Raw genomic sequence first — 18,151 nt, forward strand, 5'->3', positions numbered from 1 at the left:
AATTTCTTGAGATAACCTGTTTTCCAGGGCTTTTCAGCAGCTCACTTTCGTTTATGCCTTAGTATGTTTTATTTAGATGGCTGTACCGTTCTACCAGGAACGTACTTTTCACACATTCATTGCGCATGTGTGGGCTGCATGTAAACAAGCTCAGTTGTTCCATCAGCTGTGCATGTGGTCACCGGTTCGTGCAGTTAGGTTCCTTATTTATAATAATATGTTTATTGCTTTTCCGGCCGAAGCCATAAGCCATACAAACACCAACAAAATATGAACTGTACACTTGAACATACCCAATTCACACAGACATAACTCGTCATTATCACTTTACACTTATCTAAGCTCATGAAGATTTTGTTTCTTTATCACTGTGGCTAAAAAGGAAGCCACTATAGCAGAGGTTTGATTGTCAGGAAAGTTATCAGACAATAACACTGAGATTGCCCAAGGAAGGAAGGGAAGCTTTTCTTTTAACATAATAGGAATAATAAATCTCTCTCTTTCCTTACTCCACTTAGGGCAAAAAACTATTATATGATCCAAGGTCTCTAACTTTCCTTGTCCACAGTCACAAACTCGTTCAGAAAGGTTCCTTATTTCAGGGCACTGGCCCCCGGGTGCAAACTAGAAGGAATGCATATTCAGGCACTCACACAAACACCAGAATGAGCATATAACATAACAAGTGACTATCATGGGGGGGGGGGGATTAAAGCTGGAGGTACCTGGTTAGGTGAGTGCTGAAGGAGTTGAAGTGCACCGAAGTGCAGTGTCAACCCCTGTAACTGACCATTAGTACGAAACCTTTGGCTTGGCTTGTGATAAGTACAAGGATCACGCCTGATCTCCCGGTTAGGCACCCGCTGCCATTTATACACCAGCTGTGGCCTAGGCAGCATGTGCAGAGTTGCAGTTGTTGCAGTTGTTGACCATGGCCCCAGCCAGGTCCCGCTTTCATCGTCTGTAACCAGCCACCCTGTCCCATGGGTGTGTTTGGACTGAACAGGCGGCGCAATACATGCACTGCTGTTTTTAGTATTGTATTATTATTTGCTGATTTTATATTTCACGCTGCCGATTTTATTATTATATACTTATATGTTGTGCTCCGCTCTGAGACCGCTTGCAGGGGGAGCAGAATATACATTTAATTAAATAAAATCAGAGAGAAATTTTGGTCGCTAGGTGGCCCTTGTTGCTTGTTTGTAACAGGCTAAAAGAAGCCCTTTAGGTGAGACAGTTGCCTTGATGCGGGTTTTTGGAGGGGAAAGGAACTGTGGGGGGCAACAGTGTCTTTGCAACAGCTGCATGATCAGGATGCACCTATCGCAGGGCTCCTGCTGAAAACGGCATCCCTGTGTGGTTGAACTCTCTCTCTCTCTTGACAGCAAGTAGCATCATCGCCTTGTTTGTTTTCCTAATCTAGCCAGCGGCAGCCAAAGAACAGGGGCGATGGGCAGTGTGACAAAATGGTGGGTCAGCAGCCCCACACCAGGCATGACGTAATATTCTGCATTTCATGCAGCCTGTATTCTGCTCCATCTTGGATCAGGCAGAATCCTGATCTGGACTTTTTGACACCATTCAGCTACGCGGGGAGTGGTGGCAGATCTGAAAGAGATTGGAAGTGCTGGAAAAGGTATAGACGAGGGTGACTGGGATGATGATGATGATGATGATGATGATGATGATGATGATAACTTTCGATTGATATACCACCCTTCAGGATGACTTAACACCCACTCAGAGTGGTTTACAAAGTATGTTGTTATTATCCTCACGGCAATCACCCTGTGAGGTGGGTGGGGCTGAGAGAGCTCTGAAAGAGCTGTGACTGTCCCAGGGTCACCTAGCTGGCTTCAAGCGGAGCAGTGGGGAATCAATCCTGGCTCTACAGATTAGGGTCCTGCCGCTCTTAACCACTACACCAAACTGGCAACTGGCAGGAACACCTTTCCTATGAGAGAGGGAGAGGCTGGAGAGAGTCTTAGGCTTTTCAGTCTAGACAAAAAGCTGGCTAAGGGGAATCGTGATAGAGGTTTATAAAATTATGCAAGGGGTGGAGAAAGTGGATAAGGGCAGCATTGTGTCCCTCTCCTATAATACTAGAACATGGGGGCATCCAATGATGTTGATGGGCAGTAGGTTCAAGGAAGACAAAAGGAAATGCTTCTTGACTCAACAAGTAATTAAAACCATGGCATTCACTGGTAGTGGAGGTAGTGATGGCCATAAGCACAGGTAGCTTTAAATGGGGGTTCGACAGGATTCACGGAGGAGAGGTCCATCGGTGGCTACTAGCAGCTAGACTGAGGGGAGCCTCCATATGCAGAGGCAGCAAACCGCAGAATGCCAGTGCTAAGAGGCAACAGCAGAGGAGGGCCTCAACCATGATGGCCTGCTTATTTGACCCTCCAGGCAAGAATGCAGGACTAGAGGGACCACCAGTGTAGTCCAGTAGGATCTACTTATGTTCTTGTGACTTCCGGTGCCACCCAAAGAAGAGTTGCACCCTTCTAGCATCCACTGACTGTTTTTGGACTGGGAGGAGTATAACTCTGCTTCAGGGTTGCGTAGTTGCTAGAGGTGGGCATGAACCGGGAAAATGGTGGCTCGTTGTGGTTTGTGGTTCATTGCGTTTCATGAACCACAAACCAGCATGAAATTGCCCAGTTTGCGAACTGGTTCATTTGGTTCATGAATATGTCACTTCTGGGGCAGCAAAAGGTCTGCAGAAAGCCCTCCCCCCAGGTTGCCTAGGAAACTGATTGATCGGCGCCAGGCTGTCTGCAGTGATGAACCAAAAACGAACCAAACAAACCTGCCTAAAAATCATAGTGGTTTGTCACGGCTCGTCAGAAATGCCCTGCAACGAACCGCCAGTTTGCGAACCAAAAAACGGCCCAGTTCATGACGAACTTTGGTTTGTATTTCAGTTCGTGCCCATCTCTTAATAGTTAGCATTCATTATGGCTTTAAGCACACGTTGTGTGCTCCAGATGCAGCATGATTGACACAACAAGAGGCCCCAAAGAGCAGTTCAAAGGCACGTCATCGAGTTCTGCAACGTCAGCCGAAGGAGCCTGACTCTGAAAACGAGACCACCTGGGAACCACACGGAAGCCACGCCAAGTTCTTTTGTAGAAAGGATAGGTGGAAAGAAGAAATAAATACTCAAACAATGCAGCTGCTGCTCTGCTTTGGAAACTGTGTGAAGTGGCTTCCGGACAATTCAGAACAGTTTTAACTGGTGATGCTGGTGGCAGCATCTTGCAGGAGCAATCGAAATCTGCCCCAAACATGCAAGAGTCATGTCACGAAAACAAATGCTTGCAAAGTTTGCATTCTTGGTGGCAGCCGCAAAAGTCTGGGTGTTGTTGCAGATGTATTCACAAGTTTCACCTCATTAGGGACTACAGTGCAGTCTCGCTGATTTGTTTGCAAAGGTGAGTTTCTGTCCGTAGATCTGGGCCTCCCTCTAGGGTTCGCCGGTGCTTCTGCCGTCTCTGATTATCCTTCCCTTTTTCTAGATATAAACAGAAAGATATTTGCTGCTGGGGGAGCGGGTGGCGTGTTGCAGTCTTGACCTTTCCAAAGTGCTGTTTGCAAGCACCGTGTGCCTCTCCCGCTGGTGTGTGTGTGTGTGCGTCGCAGCCTTTACCTTCTGCTGGCTGTGCTGTAGAAATGCTGCAGCCCCGCTTGTGATGCCCCCGGGAACACAACATGTGCTTCCTCCAGTACGTGGCCCGATTTAACCTCCTCGCAAATGGTTTCTAAGTAACAGCAGCGGCATGTACAGAAGACCGGCTGTGAAGCGCGCTTACGTGTGCGGAGAATGTTCAAGGTGGCATTTCAGAACCTACAAGTTTAGACGAAGAAAAGAAGCTGAATAGCTCTGAGGGTTGCAAAACGTGCTGTCGATTCCAACTGCGGAAAGCTTGCCTGGCTTTTCCCCACCTGCCCAAACTAATCTTCTCGAGGCTGAGCAAAATTGGAAACCCAAGACAGCTCCCTCTTCGTCTGCTGGAGAGCATCTTGCCCACCTCCTCCCCTCTCCCCGCCCATCATCTTGATGAGATTGGAGGGCTGTTCGTCAGCTTCCTGGTCTCTGGCTCCCGAGGCCTCTTTTTGTGTGCCTTTGCAAGAGATGAACATTGCTTCGCTTAGCTGTCTCATCCAGAAGGGGGAAGGCAAGGCTCCCGGGAGGTTCTCTGTTACACCCCCTCCTCATATTTCTCTTTCTCCACCCCCAGCTCCCCTTTTAAGAGCTGCTAGAACTCCCTCGCAGCAGCATGTTAAAAGAGCAACTGACGTAGTGCCCTTAACCTCCTGGGGTTTATGTTGTGGGAGGTAATGCTTTTATGTCATTTCTGTTGCTGCTGTGTATTTTCCTAGCACCTCTTAGAAGATAATACCCACAGGTATTATAATAAACTATCCTCGATGCTGAAACAGGCAAAGTTCCTCTCACTTCAGAATTGCTGGCTTGCAGTAGCTGAGTTCCAGAACTTGGAGGTTTTTTTAGATACGTTTGTTGTATGCTTTAATTTAATTGATTTAGGTCTTTCTTCCGTAATGAAACCTGAGGTGGCGTATGTAGGATTCCTAGGAAGTCTACTGCCCTGGCAGCAAGCTGACCCGGACCTGTTTAGCTTTGGCGAGGGTTTTGCATCATGTGACTCCAGCCGTAATCTGGACCGGGAAGAATTTTGCTGGCTTCTTCTTTCTTTCTTCCAGCGACAGAACAGGGACGTGAAGAGGCCAGGCCAGGCGGTTAAATTTCTGGGATTTTGCAGCCATTGTGAGCTTGGCGTGTCGGACGAAGCTGACTTCCCACATGCGCTTCTTTAATAATAACGTTAAATGTATTTCGCACTTCTCTAAGTACTTCACTTAAATTATTTTAGTCGTCTTTATGAGAGTGCTGAGAGGTTGTGCTCGAAACTAAGCAAGCGATGCTGTTTGATGGTTTAGTTCATGCGCGGAGGCAGATACTCCTCAGAGCAGCAGCGGAGGGGTCATGGGTGCTTGTTTTTGTTTTGAATCATGCTGGATCCAAAACTTTCTGGACTGTTCGGAGGGGCTTGGTTACCCTCCCTTGCAAATTTAGCCTCAGCTTGTTTCCATTGTCGCTTCCCGTAATCGGGACGTCCGTGGACTGCTCCTGATCCGCTTTTACCTTACTGGGAAAGCCTCCATAGGGGACTTGTGTTTCTAATTTGGGCAGCTAGTTCCTGTTTTCCATTTAAGAGGAGGAAAAGGAGGCTGCTACCTGCCAAGTTCTACCTTGGAAATTGAGTTCTATTTTTACATCAAAGCCTTTGCGGCCAAAACAGAGGGAAAAACAGCTCTTGAAGCTGGGCATTGCTTGGGGACTCTGTGTTCGCATGACAGCGCAGGTAACTAATTAAGAAAAGGGGGCAATAGGAGAATATTGCATGCCTCTATGAAATGAAATAAGGTCCCAAATGGAGCGGGGAACTGAGGAGGGCTAGGAAATCCAGCTGAAGCTCAGAGAGAACTGTGAAGAGTCCCGTCTTTTAAGGGATTCTGTTTGGGGCTGTTTTCATCGTAGCGTGTTTGAAGCTGCCATTTTCCAACTCAGGATGTTGAGCCCCCCCCCCTTTCATTTCAACACTTGAAAAGGTACGGGGAGGGGAAACAAGTTCACATGGTGCTGTTGCATGGGGGGGGGTGTCCAACAACAGCAACAACATTCGATTTATATACCACCTTTCAGGACAACTTAACACCCACTCAGAGTAATAACACGCAAAGTGTGTTATTATTATCCTCATGACAATCCCCCTGTGAGGTAAGTGGGGCTGAGAGCGCTCTGAGAGAGCTGTGACTAGCTCAAGGTCACCCAGCTGGCTTCAAGCAGAGGAGTGGGGAATCAAACCCGGCTCTTCAGATTATAGTCCTGTCGCTCTTAACCACTACACCAAACTGGCTCTCAGCATCAGATCCTCAAAGCAGTTTTGAAACTCCTAAATTCGAAAATGGTGTTGGCCACGGGTTGGATCTATGGCAGCCATAACATGTAATAATAAATAATAATAATAATAACATTCGATTTATATATCGCCCTTCAGGACAACTTAATGCCCACTCAGAGTGGTTTACAAAGTATGTTACTATTATCCCCACAACAACAAACACCCTGTGAGGTGGGTGGGGCTGAGAGAGCTCCAGAAAGCCGTGGCTAGCCCAGGGTCACCCAGCTGGCTTCAAGCGGAGGAGTGGGGAATCAAACCTGGCTCTCCAGATTAGAGCCCCGCGCTCTTAACCACTATACCAAACTCGCTCTGTAGTTTGGCTCTGAACCTTTATTTTTCAAGCAAGGCCTGTGCCCGCTAAACTGTTGCTCTGTGCAGTAGTTAAAATAAAGAGATTGTACTCCAGCATGGATCCAGAGGAGTTAGCTGTGTTAGTCTGTAGTAGCAAAATAGAAAAGAGTCCAGTAGCACCTTTAAGACTAACCAACTTTACTGTAGCATAAGCTTTCGAGAATCACAGTTCTCTTCGTCAGATGCATATGATTTTACTCCAGCATGGGAGCCAAAATTGGGCCCATTGAATACTTCAGATTGTGCCTATCTAGTCTAGTATTCTGTTCCCAGCTCTGCTTCTGTGTTGGACATGAAGGCTGCACACTGCCTCACTTTCCGCCCCCTGACAGCTGCTAGTCAGAGGTATCCCGCCTTTGAACCCGGGAAGGTTCCGTTTAGCTTTCAGGGGGCCTTTGATAGGCCCACCTTCTGTGATCAATTCAGACTCTGGGCAGGGTATGTGTGCATATACAAGCTCTTTCGGAAGTCATACAGAGAATTTCTTTCGCCCTTCACACGAGTTTGCTTTATAATTTGTAAATATATTTTACAAACTCGAGTACTCCACGTGCAACCATATTTTAAAGCACACAATCGTTCCTAGAAAGATAGCAGTCCAGTTTGAAATTTCCGTCTCCAGCGAGAAGACTCTTTGACCCCAGTTAATTTCAAAGGGTCTGTTTCTTCTTCATAGGAACAAACTATCCTTGCATGTACAGAAACCTCCTCTGTATGTTGCCACATCTCACAAGGGATTTTCTGTGTGACTGTGTGTGTGTGTGTGCTGAAGGATGATTGTTGCATGCAGAAAATTCAGTGTGAAGTATGACGTCGTGGGTGGATGCCAAGTGGTGTTAAGGTTCAGCAGACGTCACCTTCACTGTTCTGAAAGTGCTGTCATTCAAAGTCATCTTTGAAACCGACTTTGCTGCAGAGGAGGCTGAGGAGTGTGTATCCACATGTGTGTGTGTGTGTGTGTGTGCGCGCGCGCGCGCACTCATTCGGCGTGAACAATATGCAGTCTTCAACTGAATCATGTCTTTTTCCTTCCCGTTTTAGAAACCAGGCAATGCGGAAGAAGCTGATTTTGTACTTTAAGAGGAGAAATCATGCTCGTAAGCAGTGGGTAAGTGATACTTTTGAAGTTCGTATTTCGCTTTTAGCTTCTGTGTATATGTTGTGGATGCTGCTTCTCAAAATGACATTGGAAAGAGATGACATGCTGGAGAGAAGTGACAGGTGGGCAGAAGGGGACACTTCACATCCCCAACCCCAACCGTTTTCCTTCTGCAACTCTTCTCCCGCCATGCCTCTGTGCTGATGTTATCTGTTGCAGGTCTCTGGTACGTTATGCTTGAATTAAATGGTCTTCCTTTAAGGATAGTGCATGGTAAAAGATGGGAGAGGGTGGTGCAAAATTGGGCATGGTTGAAAGGAGTTGGGGGGGGGGCTAGAAGACCAACAATACAGGCAGGAAGGTTTTTGGCACCCTATGCCTTTTGCACAGGCTGTATGTGTTTGAGTTTATGTACACAAAAACATCCTGTGGGAAGTAATAACAACAACAACAACATTAGATTTATATACTGCCCTTCAGGACAACTTAACACCCATTCAGAGCGGTTTACAAAGTATGTTGTTATTATCCTCATAACAATCCCCCTGTGAGGTAAGTGGGGCCGAGAGAGCTCTGAGAGAGCTGCGATTGACCCAAGGTCGCCCAGCTGGCTTCAAGCGGAGGAGTGGGGAATCAAACCTGGCTCTCCAGATTAGAGTCCTGCCTCTCTTAACCACTCTGCCAAACTGGCTCTCAGGTTGCACACACCGGTCTTGTAAATCCTTGGGGGCTCCACTTTGCCGCATGCCCAGCCAGATGAGCAACCTGGGATGGTGTACTCAAGCTTTATGACTCTTGTCTGGCACAGAGTGGGGGTACAACCTTGTCCTCTCTGATTAGCAGGCAGCATGTAGCTTCTAGATTGGCCGCATAGGAGGAGGCTGGCCTTGTGTCGTCCCTGCATGGCCAGGGGAGGAGGGCTTTCTGTCTGTCCCACTTTCAGCTCTGGCTCCCGCTGCATCCCAAAGTTTCCACTGAAAGTGTTGCTTTCAGTGTCTCTAGGCCTGGATTTGGGTACGGCCGCCCAAGGCCATCATGCTCATTTCCTTGCACTGCTTAATGGTACGTACAGAATCCTGCTGGTGCGTTGTGTTCTTCGGCGAAAGGAATATTTGGGTATTGTTCCCCCCTCTGGTTCTTCTGAAGCTTACAGCAAGTGATTTGGAAATGATTCCATTGAAGGGATATAAAGTTCAGGGCTTAGCTAATTAACGGAGCAGAAGAGATGCCGGTTGGCTGGAGCGTTCTTCTGCCAGATGGATGCTCAGCGTTCGGAGGTGCTGAGCAGACAGAAGCTGAAGCAGGTGAATCCTCAGATGGATTAATTGAGCATTCAAACTTTAGTCCCTTTTTTGCTTCTTCCCTGGTGAAGAATCGGGCACAGCTGGGGCCAAGTGGCATTTTGTTCCTGGCTGCATCCAGATCTTTTTTTACCTTGCCCCCTGAAGAACTCAGACAGGATCCAGTTTGGTGTAGTGGTTAAGAGCGCGGGACTCTAATCTGGAGAACCGGGTTTGATTCCCCACTCCTCCGCTTGAAGCCAGCTGGGTGACCTTGGGTCAGTCACAGCTCTCTCAGAGCTCTCTCAGCCCCACCCACCTCACAGGGTGTTTTTTTGTGGGGACAGGACTCATTTTTTTGGAAACGCGCCGGAACACAGTTCTGGCAGTTCCCCAAAGAGGTCACGTCAGGTGGCCCCGCCCACCTGACTCTTGGCCATTTTGGGCCCGTTTCAGCCTGGATTGGGACCAAAACGGCCTGGATTGGGCCTCTGATGGGTGGTGGATCACTCTCCCGCTCAGCAGCAGCCTGATCCTGACCATTCTTGGACAAATTTTGGCCCTGAATGGCCAGGATTGGGTCCAAAGCAGCCAGGATAGGTGATGTCAGGGGGTGTGGCATATGCAAATCAGTTATGCTAATGACACACTTCTGGTGGCAGCAAGGGGTGTGACATATGCTAATGAGTTATGCTAATGAGTTCCTCCAGCTCTTTTTCTACGAAATGACCCCTGTGTGGGGATAATAGTAGCATACTTTGTAAACCGCTCTGAGTGTTAAGTCATCCTGAAGGATGGTATATGAATTAAATGTTGTTGTTATAATAAATGGTTCTCTATTCCTTATTTTCACAACAACAATCTTTTGAGGTAGGTTAGGCTGAGAGGGTGTGACTGGCTCAAGGGTTCCTGGCCAGCTTCCACGGCAGAGTGAAGCCAGGTCTCCCAGCTCCTAGTGCAGTACTCCAGATGCTATGCAATAGTTACCATTAGAAAACAGCAAGAGTCCAGTAGCACCTATAAGACTAACAAAATTTGTGGCCGGGTATGAGCTTTCGTGAGCCACACAAGAGCGTATCTGAAGAAGTGAGCTGTGGCTCATGAAAGCTTATACCCTGCCACATAAGTTAGTCTTTTAGGTGCTGCTGGACTCTTGCTCTTTTCTACTACTACAGACAGACCAACATGGCTACCCATCTTGATCTATCTCAATAGTTACCGTGCCAATCTTGGAGCTTGCAGAGGATGCTTAAGCATTATTCTACACTGTCGAAATTGTGAGGCTGTGATTCTTAGTAAGGGGGCTTAAGGAGGCCCCCCTGGATTGAAACTGTCCACTCCACAGTTGTTCTTAGCCCCTGTAGGGGAAAGAGACAAGAGCCATTATCGTTCCTGTATTTTTTCCCTTCTATCGATAATTTATGTTCTTGTTAGTAATGAATTTATGGTCTTGCTTTTCCTTGTGAGCCACCTCGCGCCGGTATCTGGAAAGGCACCATCTATTTCCTCTAAATAAATTGTAAAAACTTGAAAACAATCTTTAAAGCAGCCTTCAAGGGCAGGCCTGTGTGGTGAAGTCAGCAGCAGTAAAGCACCGATGTTATAGTCACTTGATTGACAGACACCAGGGTCCAGATGTGAAAGAAAAGGGCCACGGCCTGATCCCCAGATGGATTCTCCATGCAGTTCTTTGGCTTCTCAAGCTTGGCTGCTTTTGCAGTACATTGCGGACTAGGGCGATTCTAGGGAGGAATGCTTTCAGGGACTGTGTTCTCTGTTTCTTCATTTCCTCAGGGCATGGAGACCAGCCAGTGCACCGTGCCAGCATTTTTTTAATGTATGCTTTTCCTCTTGGGCGCAGGACAATCGACTCGGCCCCCACAGGAACACTTCTTGGGGGACACGTCATACCTCCATAACCTTTTTTTGGCGTGTGTGTACGTGTAAACTCCCTGCTTCTTCTCTCTCTCTTTCTTTTCTGGCTGAGAAATTTTATTGTGCATTGTTTTTGAAGGAATTATTCTGAAAAGATGGGCATTTACATGCACTTCGCTGCATTCCCCCCCCCCCCCCCTGCAGTGTATTTTCTCAGATTCCCTAGCTTCGGGGCCGTTTTTCCACATTGTCTGCCGAGAAACTCCTGCTTCTTCTAAAGGATTCTTGGAAATTTCCCTGGGCTCACAGTCTGGGTGCAAGCCAAGTCTTATCGCCCTCACCTTTGATCTAAATAAACAGCCTAACCCCCACCCAAGACACCCTGCAGATGGCAGAGGACTTCTGGTAGCGTCTTCTCATCTCCTGGGTCTCAATTAGGAAACGGTCTTTCCCAACAGTTACTGCTTGACAGCTAAACTAGATGATACTATGTGCCAGATTCCACAACAGCCTTCGACATCCCCTGCTTGTTCATTCCTTGGGGTGGGCTGAGGAGAGAACCAGTTTGGTGTGGCGGTTAAGAGCGGCAGGACTCTAATCTGGAGAACCAGGTTTAATTCCCCTCTCCTCCACTTAAGGCCAGCTGGGTGACCTTGGGTCAGTCACAGCTCTTTCAGGGCTCTCTCAGTCCTGCTCACCTCACAGGGCTTTTTGCTGTGGGGATAACAACAACACACTTTGTAAACTGCTCTGTGTGGGCGTTAAGTTGTCCTGAAGGGTGGTATATAAATCGAATGTTATTATTAAGTATCTCAGCTGCTGCTTCTAATCAACCTCACACAAGGAGAGAATTGGCACCACTTCTTTTTCTTGATCTAAATAAACAGCCTAACCCCCACCCAAGACACCCTGCAGATGGCAGAGGACTTCTGGTAGCGTCTTCTCATCTCCTGGGTCTCAATTAGGAAACGGTCTTTCCCAACAGTTACTGCTTGACAGCTAAACTAGATGATACGATGTGCCAGATTCCACAACAGGGACATAGTGCCATTTCAGAGCCTGAATTGTTTTACTTTTCAAAAATCTCAAAAATTACATGGGGTGGTAGGGGAAGAGGAGCCCCTCGCCCCCTGCAGCATGGTCCCCATGGTGGGATTATCTGCAGGGAAAGCAGGGGCTCAGCTGTCACGGACTTTCTCAGTGAAGAATCCCTGCTAAGCTTTCAAGCCCTGTGTTAGGGTTTCTTGCCTCCTTCCTTAACGGAATGACGCATCATTTTGGAGTAGCAAGTTGGCTTCACCTGTATCCTCTCCCCCCCCCCTCTCTCTCTTCCTCCCCCCTGCTCAAAAGGTGGGATTTGGGCTTCCTCGCTCAGCTTGCCGATTGTGCATGAGGGACCCTTCGTCTAAGAGGCTGGCCGTTCGGTCTCCTCCATCCAGCCCCCTTTAGACATTTCTTCAAAATCTAGGCTCCGTTCTTGGCTTGCACAGCCAGAGATCCCCATGTAAAAGCTTCTAGCTGTAAGCTGCACTGTTCGAGAAGCGTGTTGTGTGTCCTGTGCTAAACCAGAATTTGATCATAAGGTGTGTGTGTGTGTGTGTGTGTGTGTGTGTGTGTGTGTGTGTGTGTGTGTGTGTGTGTGTGAGATGATGATGTGATTTTGCACCTCATGTAGAGTCTGTCTACGTGAGGCATCTGATATGTGAAGAGCACGTGTCAGGAGAGCAATATTAGCCGGGAAGGGTAGTTTAAAAAGACAGAGCTGGTGGCGAGGCAAAAGCTTTGCTATACACTGGAGCGGTGTGAAGGGGTTGTGAAATGTCACAAGGGAAATTTCAGCCCATTCTAACCTCTCCAGGTCCAAGCCTGGCTGTGGAAGGCAGCTCCAGCCCCTTTCCGTTCCTCGCTGCCCTCTGTTTGGGATCCCACACAGTTTTAGACTGGAGAGGTGAAATTGACAGTTTTTGGGGAGGCAAAGATGAAATTAACAAATCCTCTGTGGAGCGATCTCCACTAGCTCTGTCTTTTTAAACTACGCTTCCCGGCTAACATTGCGTCTCCCTCCCTACACGTGACAAACATGTTTAAATAGACTCATAGCCCACATCATTTTGCAGGCAAATTTTGTTTTGGTGGGCTTGCCCTGGCTTATTGTTTCTCAGCCTCCTTGGCTGCTCTTAAATCTAATAATGGACTGTTTCTCTCTCTTGTTCTCTCTCTCACACATACACAAATATCCTACCCCCCTCTAGGAGCAGAAATTTTGCCAGCGCTACGACCAGCTGATGGAAGCCTGGGAAAAGAAAGTGGAGCGTATCGAGAACAACCCACGGCGTCGAGCCAAAGAGAACAAAGTGCGTGAATACTATGAGAAGCAGTTCCCGGAGATCCGGAAGCAGCGGGAACTGCAGGAACGCATGCAAAGGTTAGTGGAGGCATGTTTGGAAGGGAGCTGCTGGTGGCTGGGCGATGGTGCTAGGATTGCAGTGGGGAGGGGGGGGACGCAGGCAGGGAAAAGGGGGGCTTCAGTTGCAAACAAGGATCCTTTTATTTCTCCCGTTCCTTGTGGAAGAAACTTGGGGCTCCAAAGAAGCCTCATTGGTTCCTCTCCTCTCGTGTCCTCTCCCATACTACTAGAGGGATAGGCAGTTATGGTGGAAATATTAAAGGAAGGGTAGGCAACTGAATGCCACCCACACCCCCACACCCAGTGATTTGTCTCTCTGAAGATGTTGCTGTGCCAGCAAACAAAATGGGGCAGGGAGAATGTGAGTTGTATTGGCCAGGTTACATAGGGAACAAGGAATGCCCCAATGTCATTGCAAGGACCCATCTCAGAGCCAGTTTGGTGTCGTGGTTAACAGCGGCAGGACTCTCATCTGGAGAGTCAGGTTTGATTCCCCACTCCTCTGCTTGAAACCAGCTGGGAGACCTTGGGTCAGTCACAGCTCTCTTGAAGCTCTCTCAGCCCCACCCACCTCACAGGGTGATTGTTTTGGGGATAATAATAACATACTTTGTAAACCGTTGTGAGTGGGTGTTAAATTGTCCTGAAGGGGTGGTATATAAATCGAATGTTGTTGTTATTGTGGGGAGAACCAGCCTAGCATGTCAAGCAAAATAGACTGGCGTGTCACTGTTTAGGCTCCTGTCACCTCTGAGTCTATACTGAACACAGTGTCCCCTTACCAACCTGTTCCTAATTGTCCTTAGAACTGTAGTGTTAGGAAGAACCAAAAAGATGCCTGGATCAAGGGCGGTCAACAGGCTACCTGCAGACAGCCTTCAGGCTCCAGCATCACTTTGTCCAGCCCCCTGCTTGTTCATTCCTTGGGGTGGGCTGAGGAGAGAACCAGTTTGGTGTGGCGGTTAAGAGCGGCAGGACTCTAATCTGGAGAACCAGGTTTAATTCCCCTCTCCTCCACTTAAGGCCAGCTGGGTGACCTTGGATCAGTCACAGCTCTTTCAGAGCTCTCTCAGTCCTGCTCACCTCACAGGGTTTTTTGCTGTGGGGATAACAACAACACACTTTGTAAACCGCTCTGTGTGGGCGTTAAGTTGTCCTGAAGGGTGGTATATAAATCGAATGTTATTAAGTATCTCAGCTGCTGCTTCTAATCAACCTCACACAAGGAGAGAATTGGCACCACTTCTTTTTCTTTGTGCAGCATCATTTCCTCTGAGCATGTGCAGAGGCCAGAGAAGGAGGAAGAAGTGATCAGGAGGCACATTTCTGCCCTCATTGATTCTTGTTGGGTGTGGGGGAGGGGTAGATGGGATATTTCTACCCTCCCTCCATGCCTCTTTGTACTCTGATCTTGGCTTTGGTGTCACGACTCGGGCTGGCCTGTCTTACACACCTTGCCTGTCTTGGGAGGTACTCGTTGAATCGCCCTGGTCTAGCACTTTTGTACAGCAGCCCAGCACAATACAGGTTGGTCAGCGCTTTGCAGGCTTAACGTTTTGCAGGCGTTCTTCTCCCACTGGCATAAGGGGCAAAAGCTGGAACCTGACACACCATTGCACTCATCACCGCACAACAAACGTCACATCCCATTCAGGAGGGCCGTGTCACGGGAGCCCGTCTTGAGGGGAGGCTTTATTTTATATGGCATCCTTGTGGTTTCCAGCCTCTTCCTCCAGAAGGCTGGTCCCCTCCTCGTCACCAATCCCGTCCCTGCCGGGCTGAGCTCTCTCCTTTTCGCAGGACGCTTGTTCTCATTGCACACAAGCCGGTGCCGTTGTTGGAAGCCGGGGTGCCGAGTACAAAACGGAGCATAAATTTTTCAGCGCTCTCTCTGCCGTTTCCCAGCAGGGTAGGACAGAGGGGCAGCAGCCTCTCCATGTCTGCGGCGCGCAGTGAACACGAGGTGTCAGAAATTATTGATGGGCTCTCGGAACAAGAGGTGAGGCTGGGTTGCTGCTTTCCCCTTCCTTGTGCATTCTCACCCTCTCTTTGCTTTCTTCCCTCTGGGGGAAGCCGGGGCAGCCATAACAGACCCTGGCGCTGGAACTTGCTGTTGCTACTGCTGCCAAACTCCATTAGCTTCAGACTGGCTGCGTTTAGCCAACACACTGCCTTGTGTCGAGGAATGTGATGCCTTGATGAATTTGATGGGACCCTAAGCGGGAGGTTGGGGAAGCGTCTCTGTCTCGTCGCCTCATTTGCCCTTCTAGGTTTTGTTCTATATATACACAACCAGGGAAAGTAACAGTTACAGGGTATTTAACAGTTTTGTAAATTTTATAAACAAGCAAGGAGCAAAGTGCAAAATCAGTTAATATAAATATAAACACAGTGCAGTCAATCCATAAATAGTAATGTCATATCCAAGAAGTAAAGTCAGAAGTCCATCCGATGAAAATCCAACTGGTGGAGAATCATACAAAAGTCAATATTCCGTTCTTGGACCAGGCTGCATGTTTGAAGAAACGTCCAGCTCTAATCCTTCTAGATTATGGGATGGTCCTTGTCCAAGAATCTTGTTAATGACAGAAAAAATTGCATATGAAAGAAAGAATAATGGAATATATGATTCTCCACCAGTTGGATTTTCATTGGATGGACTTTTGACTTTACTTGTTGGATATGACATTACTGTTTATGGATTGACTACACTGTGTTTATATTTATATTAATTGATTTTGCGCTTTGCACCTTCCTTGTTTATAAAATTTACAGAATTCTTAAATACTCTGTAACTGTTACTTTCCCTGGTTGTGTATATATAGTGTCTTGCTAGTCCAGGGAACCCCCTTTGTTTGTGGTTGGTTGCCAGTTTCTTCTAGGTTTTGTTAGCAAACCTTGGTTGGCTCCTCTGGGGGTAGGCAGGTGGGGGCTTCCTGCCTTGACGGAGGAGAGTCGGCAATATTGTTTAAACTTGAGAGGCTCCTGAATTCGTGGCTAGCCGTGCCTCCCTTCTCAGACCTTCAGCCCCCCCCCCCCCCCCGGTGAACCCGACTTGGTTTTATCAGAGCTCAAAAAAGTGCGAGAGCCGCAGTGTTGTGGTTGTGCTCCTTCCCCTGTCTGGAATGGACCCAAAGCCTAGAAGTCCATCTAGTTCAGTATCTAGTTTTCTCCAGCATCCAGCTAGTCAACTCTAAGAAGCTCATAAGCTCGGCCCAGTGGCAACAATACTCCCCGGGTTTTTGGCCCCGGCGCCTGACATCCAAAGGTATACTACTTCTGAATATGAGGGTTCCATTTAGCCCTTCTGGCTCATAGTCACTGGCAGTCTTATTTCCTGGGGTGATGTCAGATCCCACAAGAAATCCTATGTAGTCGAGTATTGGTTAGAGGGTTGGCCTAGGCTCTGGTGAGACCCGGGTTCAAATCCCCACTCTGCCATGGAAGCTCATTGGGTGAGCTTGGGCCAGTTGCGCACACTCAGTCTAACCAACCCCACAGGGTTGTTGTGAGGATAAAATGGAGGCGAGGAGCATGATAGATGTTGTTTTGGGTCCCAATTGGGAAGCAAGACAAGGTGTGAATGAATTAAATGAATGAATAACGTGCTTGAGAATCCTTTAGGGAGGCTTAGCCCCATAGTTTAAGAACTGAGTAGGGACTGGCAGCTGCCGTTTCCGTCTGTCCTGTCTGACTCTCATCACAATCCCTCGGTCACTTTTCCGTAGTACGCTCATTTTCCGCTTTCTGTCCTGCAGGACAAAGGCAAAGGGCACTTTATATGCTCTCTCTGTTCTCTTGCAGCAGAGGCTCTGGCGATGACCTTCCCCGACCCTGCACTTCAGGTGCTTGTTCCTGGGCTGGAAGCCAAGGCTCAGTCCGACAGGTCATGGTCCGAGATGCATAAGAGGCCAAGGCCACTGCTGCTATTTACCCTGTGGAGGGAATGCTTAAGGAGGCCTTTGCCAGTGCTGTGGCTGACATTGAGGGCAAAGCCAATGGTTTTGCCCTGTCTGTCCTTGCTCAGTTCAAAATTATTTATTATTTATTCAGTTTATATACCGCCCATCCCCAGGGGCTCTGGGCGGTGGCCTCTGTTGAAAAAGTGGGAGTCAGACAAGACACTCGAGTGGAAATCCTGGTGGTGCGTTTCAGTTAATGGCGAAACTTTTGCTTTTTAAATGGCAAGTTGAATTGGAGCCTCCCTGCCAGCAGCAATGGCTTCTTTCTACATTTAGTTTAGTGCATCAGTTAAGTTTCTTAGCAGCGGGGTTGGGTTCTCCACAGCTCCACGGCGGCTTCTTCCTGTCATGATGTTTGGAGCCTCTATTTCTTGAGCAAGTGCTCTAGCAAAACCTCTTTTGCTTTCTCCTCAAGAATCTGGAGAAACAGATGCGCCAGCTCGCTGTCATCCCGCCCATGTTGTACGACGCCGACCAGCAGCGCATCAAGTTCATCAACATGAATGGCCTCATGGACGACCCCATGAAGGTCTACAAGGACCGGCAAGTGATGAACATGTGGAGTGAGCAGGAAAAGGAGACCTTCCGGGAAAAGTGAGTTTGGCTCAGGGGCCTCCCGGCACATTGTCAAACTCTTCATTATAGTCCAGGAATGCTTCAGTCTTCAGTCACTGACAAATGGCTAGTCCAGTTGTAAAGTCTGTCATAAGTATAATGGTGCAATGGTGATAACAATTGCACAGTTTAAGCCATTCGGGGCTGTGGAAGTCATGCATGTTCAATATCAGTGCGGTGTGTCTTTCTCATTTTTATCCCACCCATTCTGCCCCCAGTTCAAGGTTGTATATGTGGTTCCCTCTTTCTCTATTTTAATCCTCGCAGCAACCCTGAGATGAGATAGTTTGAGTTGCAAGGGAGGGACTGGTCCAGGGTCTCCAGTCAGCTTCATACCAAGTTAGATCCACCCCGCTTTGCAATCACACATGTGCTACGACTTCCGAGCTTGGATTTAGGAGCAACATTTCAGGGGAGACAAAGAAGCCCCACTCTGCAGAGGGAAATCCATTCCATCTGTGGAAATTGCCAGTGGATCCAGCCTGTATGTTTGGCTCATAATCTGACCTCTGAATGCTTTTGTGCCACAGGACTTTATCGGTGGTTCTCCCCGCCACCATCAC

General features: G+C 48.1%; 1 protein-coding gene across 7 annotated transcripts in view; it reads left to right on the forward strand.

The window, feature by feature from the left end:
* NCOR2 (nuclear receptor corepressor 2) overlaps window positions 1–18,151 on the forward strand; it is a 386,637-nt gene that overhangs the window by 207,477 nt on the left and 161,009 nt on the right. For 6 of the 7 annotated variants that reach the window (XM_054996728.1, XM_054996729.1, XM_054996722.1 and 3 more), the window contains exons 9-12: window positions 7,392–7,458; window positions 12,857–13,029; window positions 14,917–15,010; window positions 17,389–17,567. In XM_054996728.1, the coding sequence (XP_054852703.1) occupies window positions 7,392–7,458; window positions 12,857–13,029; window positions 14,917–15,010; window positions 17,389–17,567 (513 nt within the window). The remainder of the gene's footprint in view (window positions 1–7,391; window positions 7,459–12,856; window positions 13,030–14,916; window positions 15,011–17,388; window positions 17,568–18,151) is intronic. The other variant, XM_054996724.1, reaches the window with a different exon arrangement.

This window comes from Eublepharis macularius, chromosome 13 (assembly GCF_028583425.1).
Source record: "Eublepharis macularius isolate TG4126 chromosome 13, MPM_Emac_v1.0, whole genome shotgun sequence".
NCBI classification, from domain to species: domain Eukaryota; kingdom Metazoa; phylum Chordata; class Lepidosauria; order Squamata; family Eublepharidae; genus Eublepharis; species Eublepharis macularius.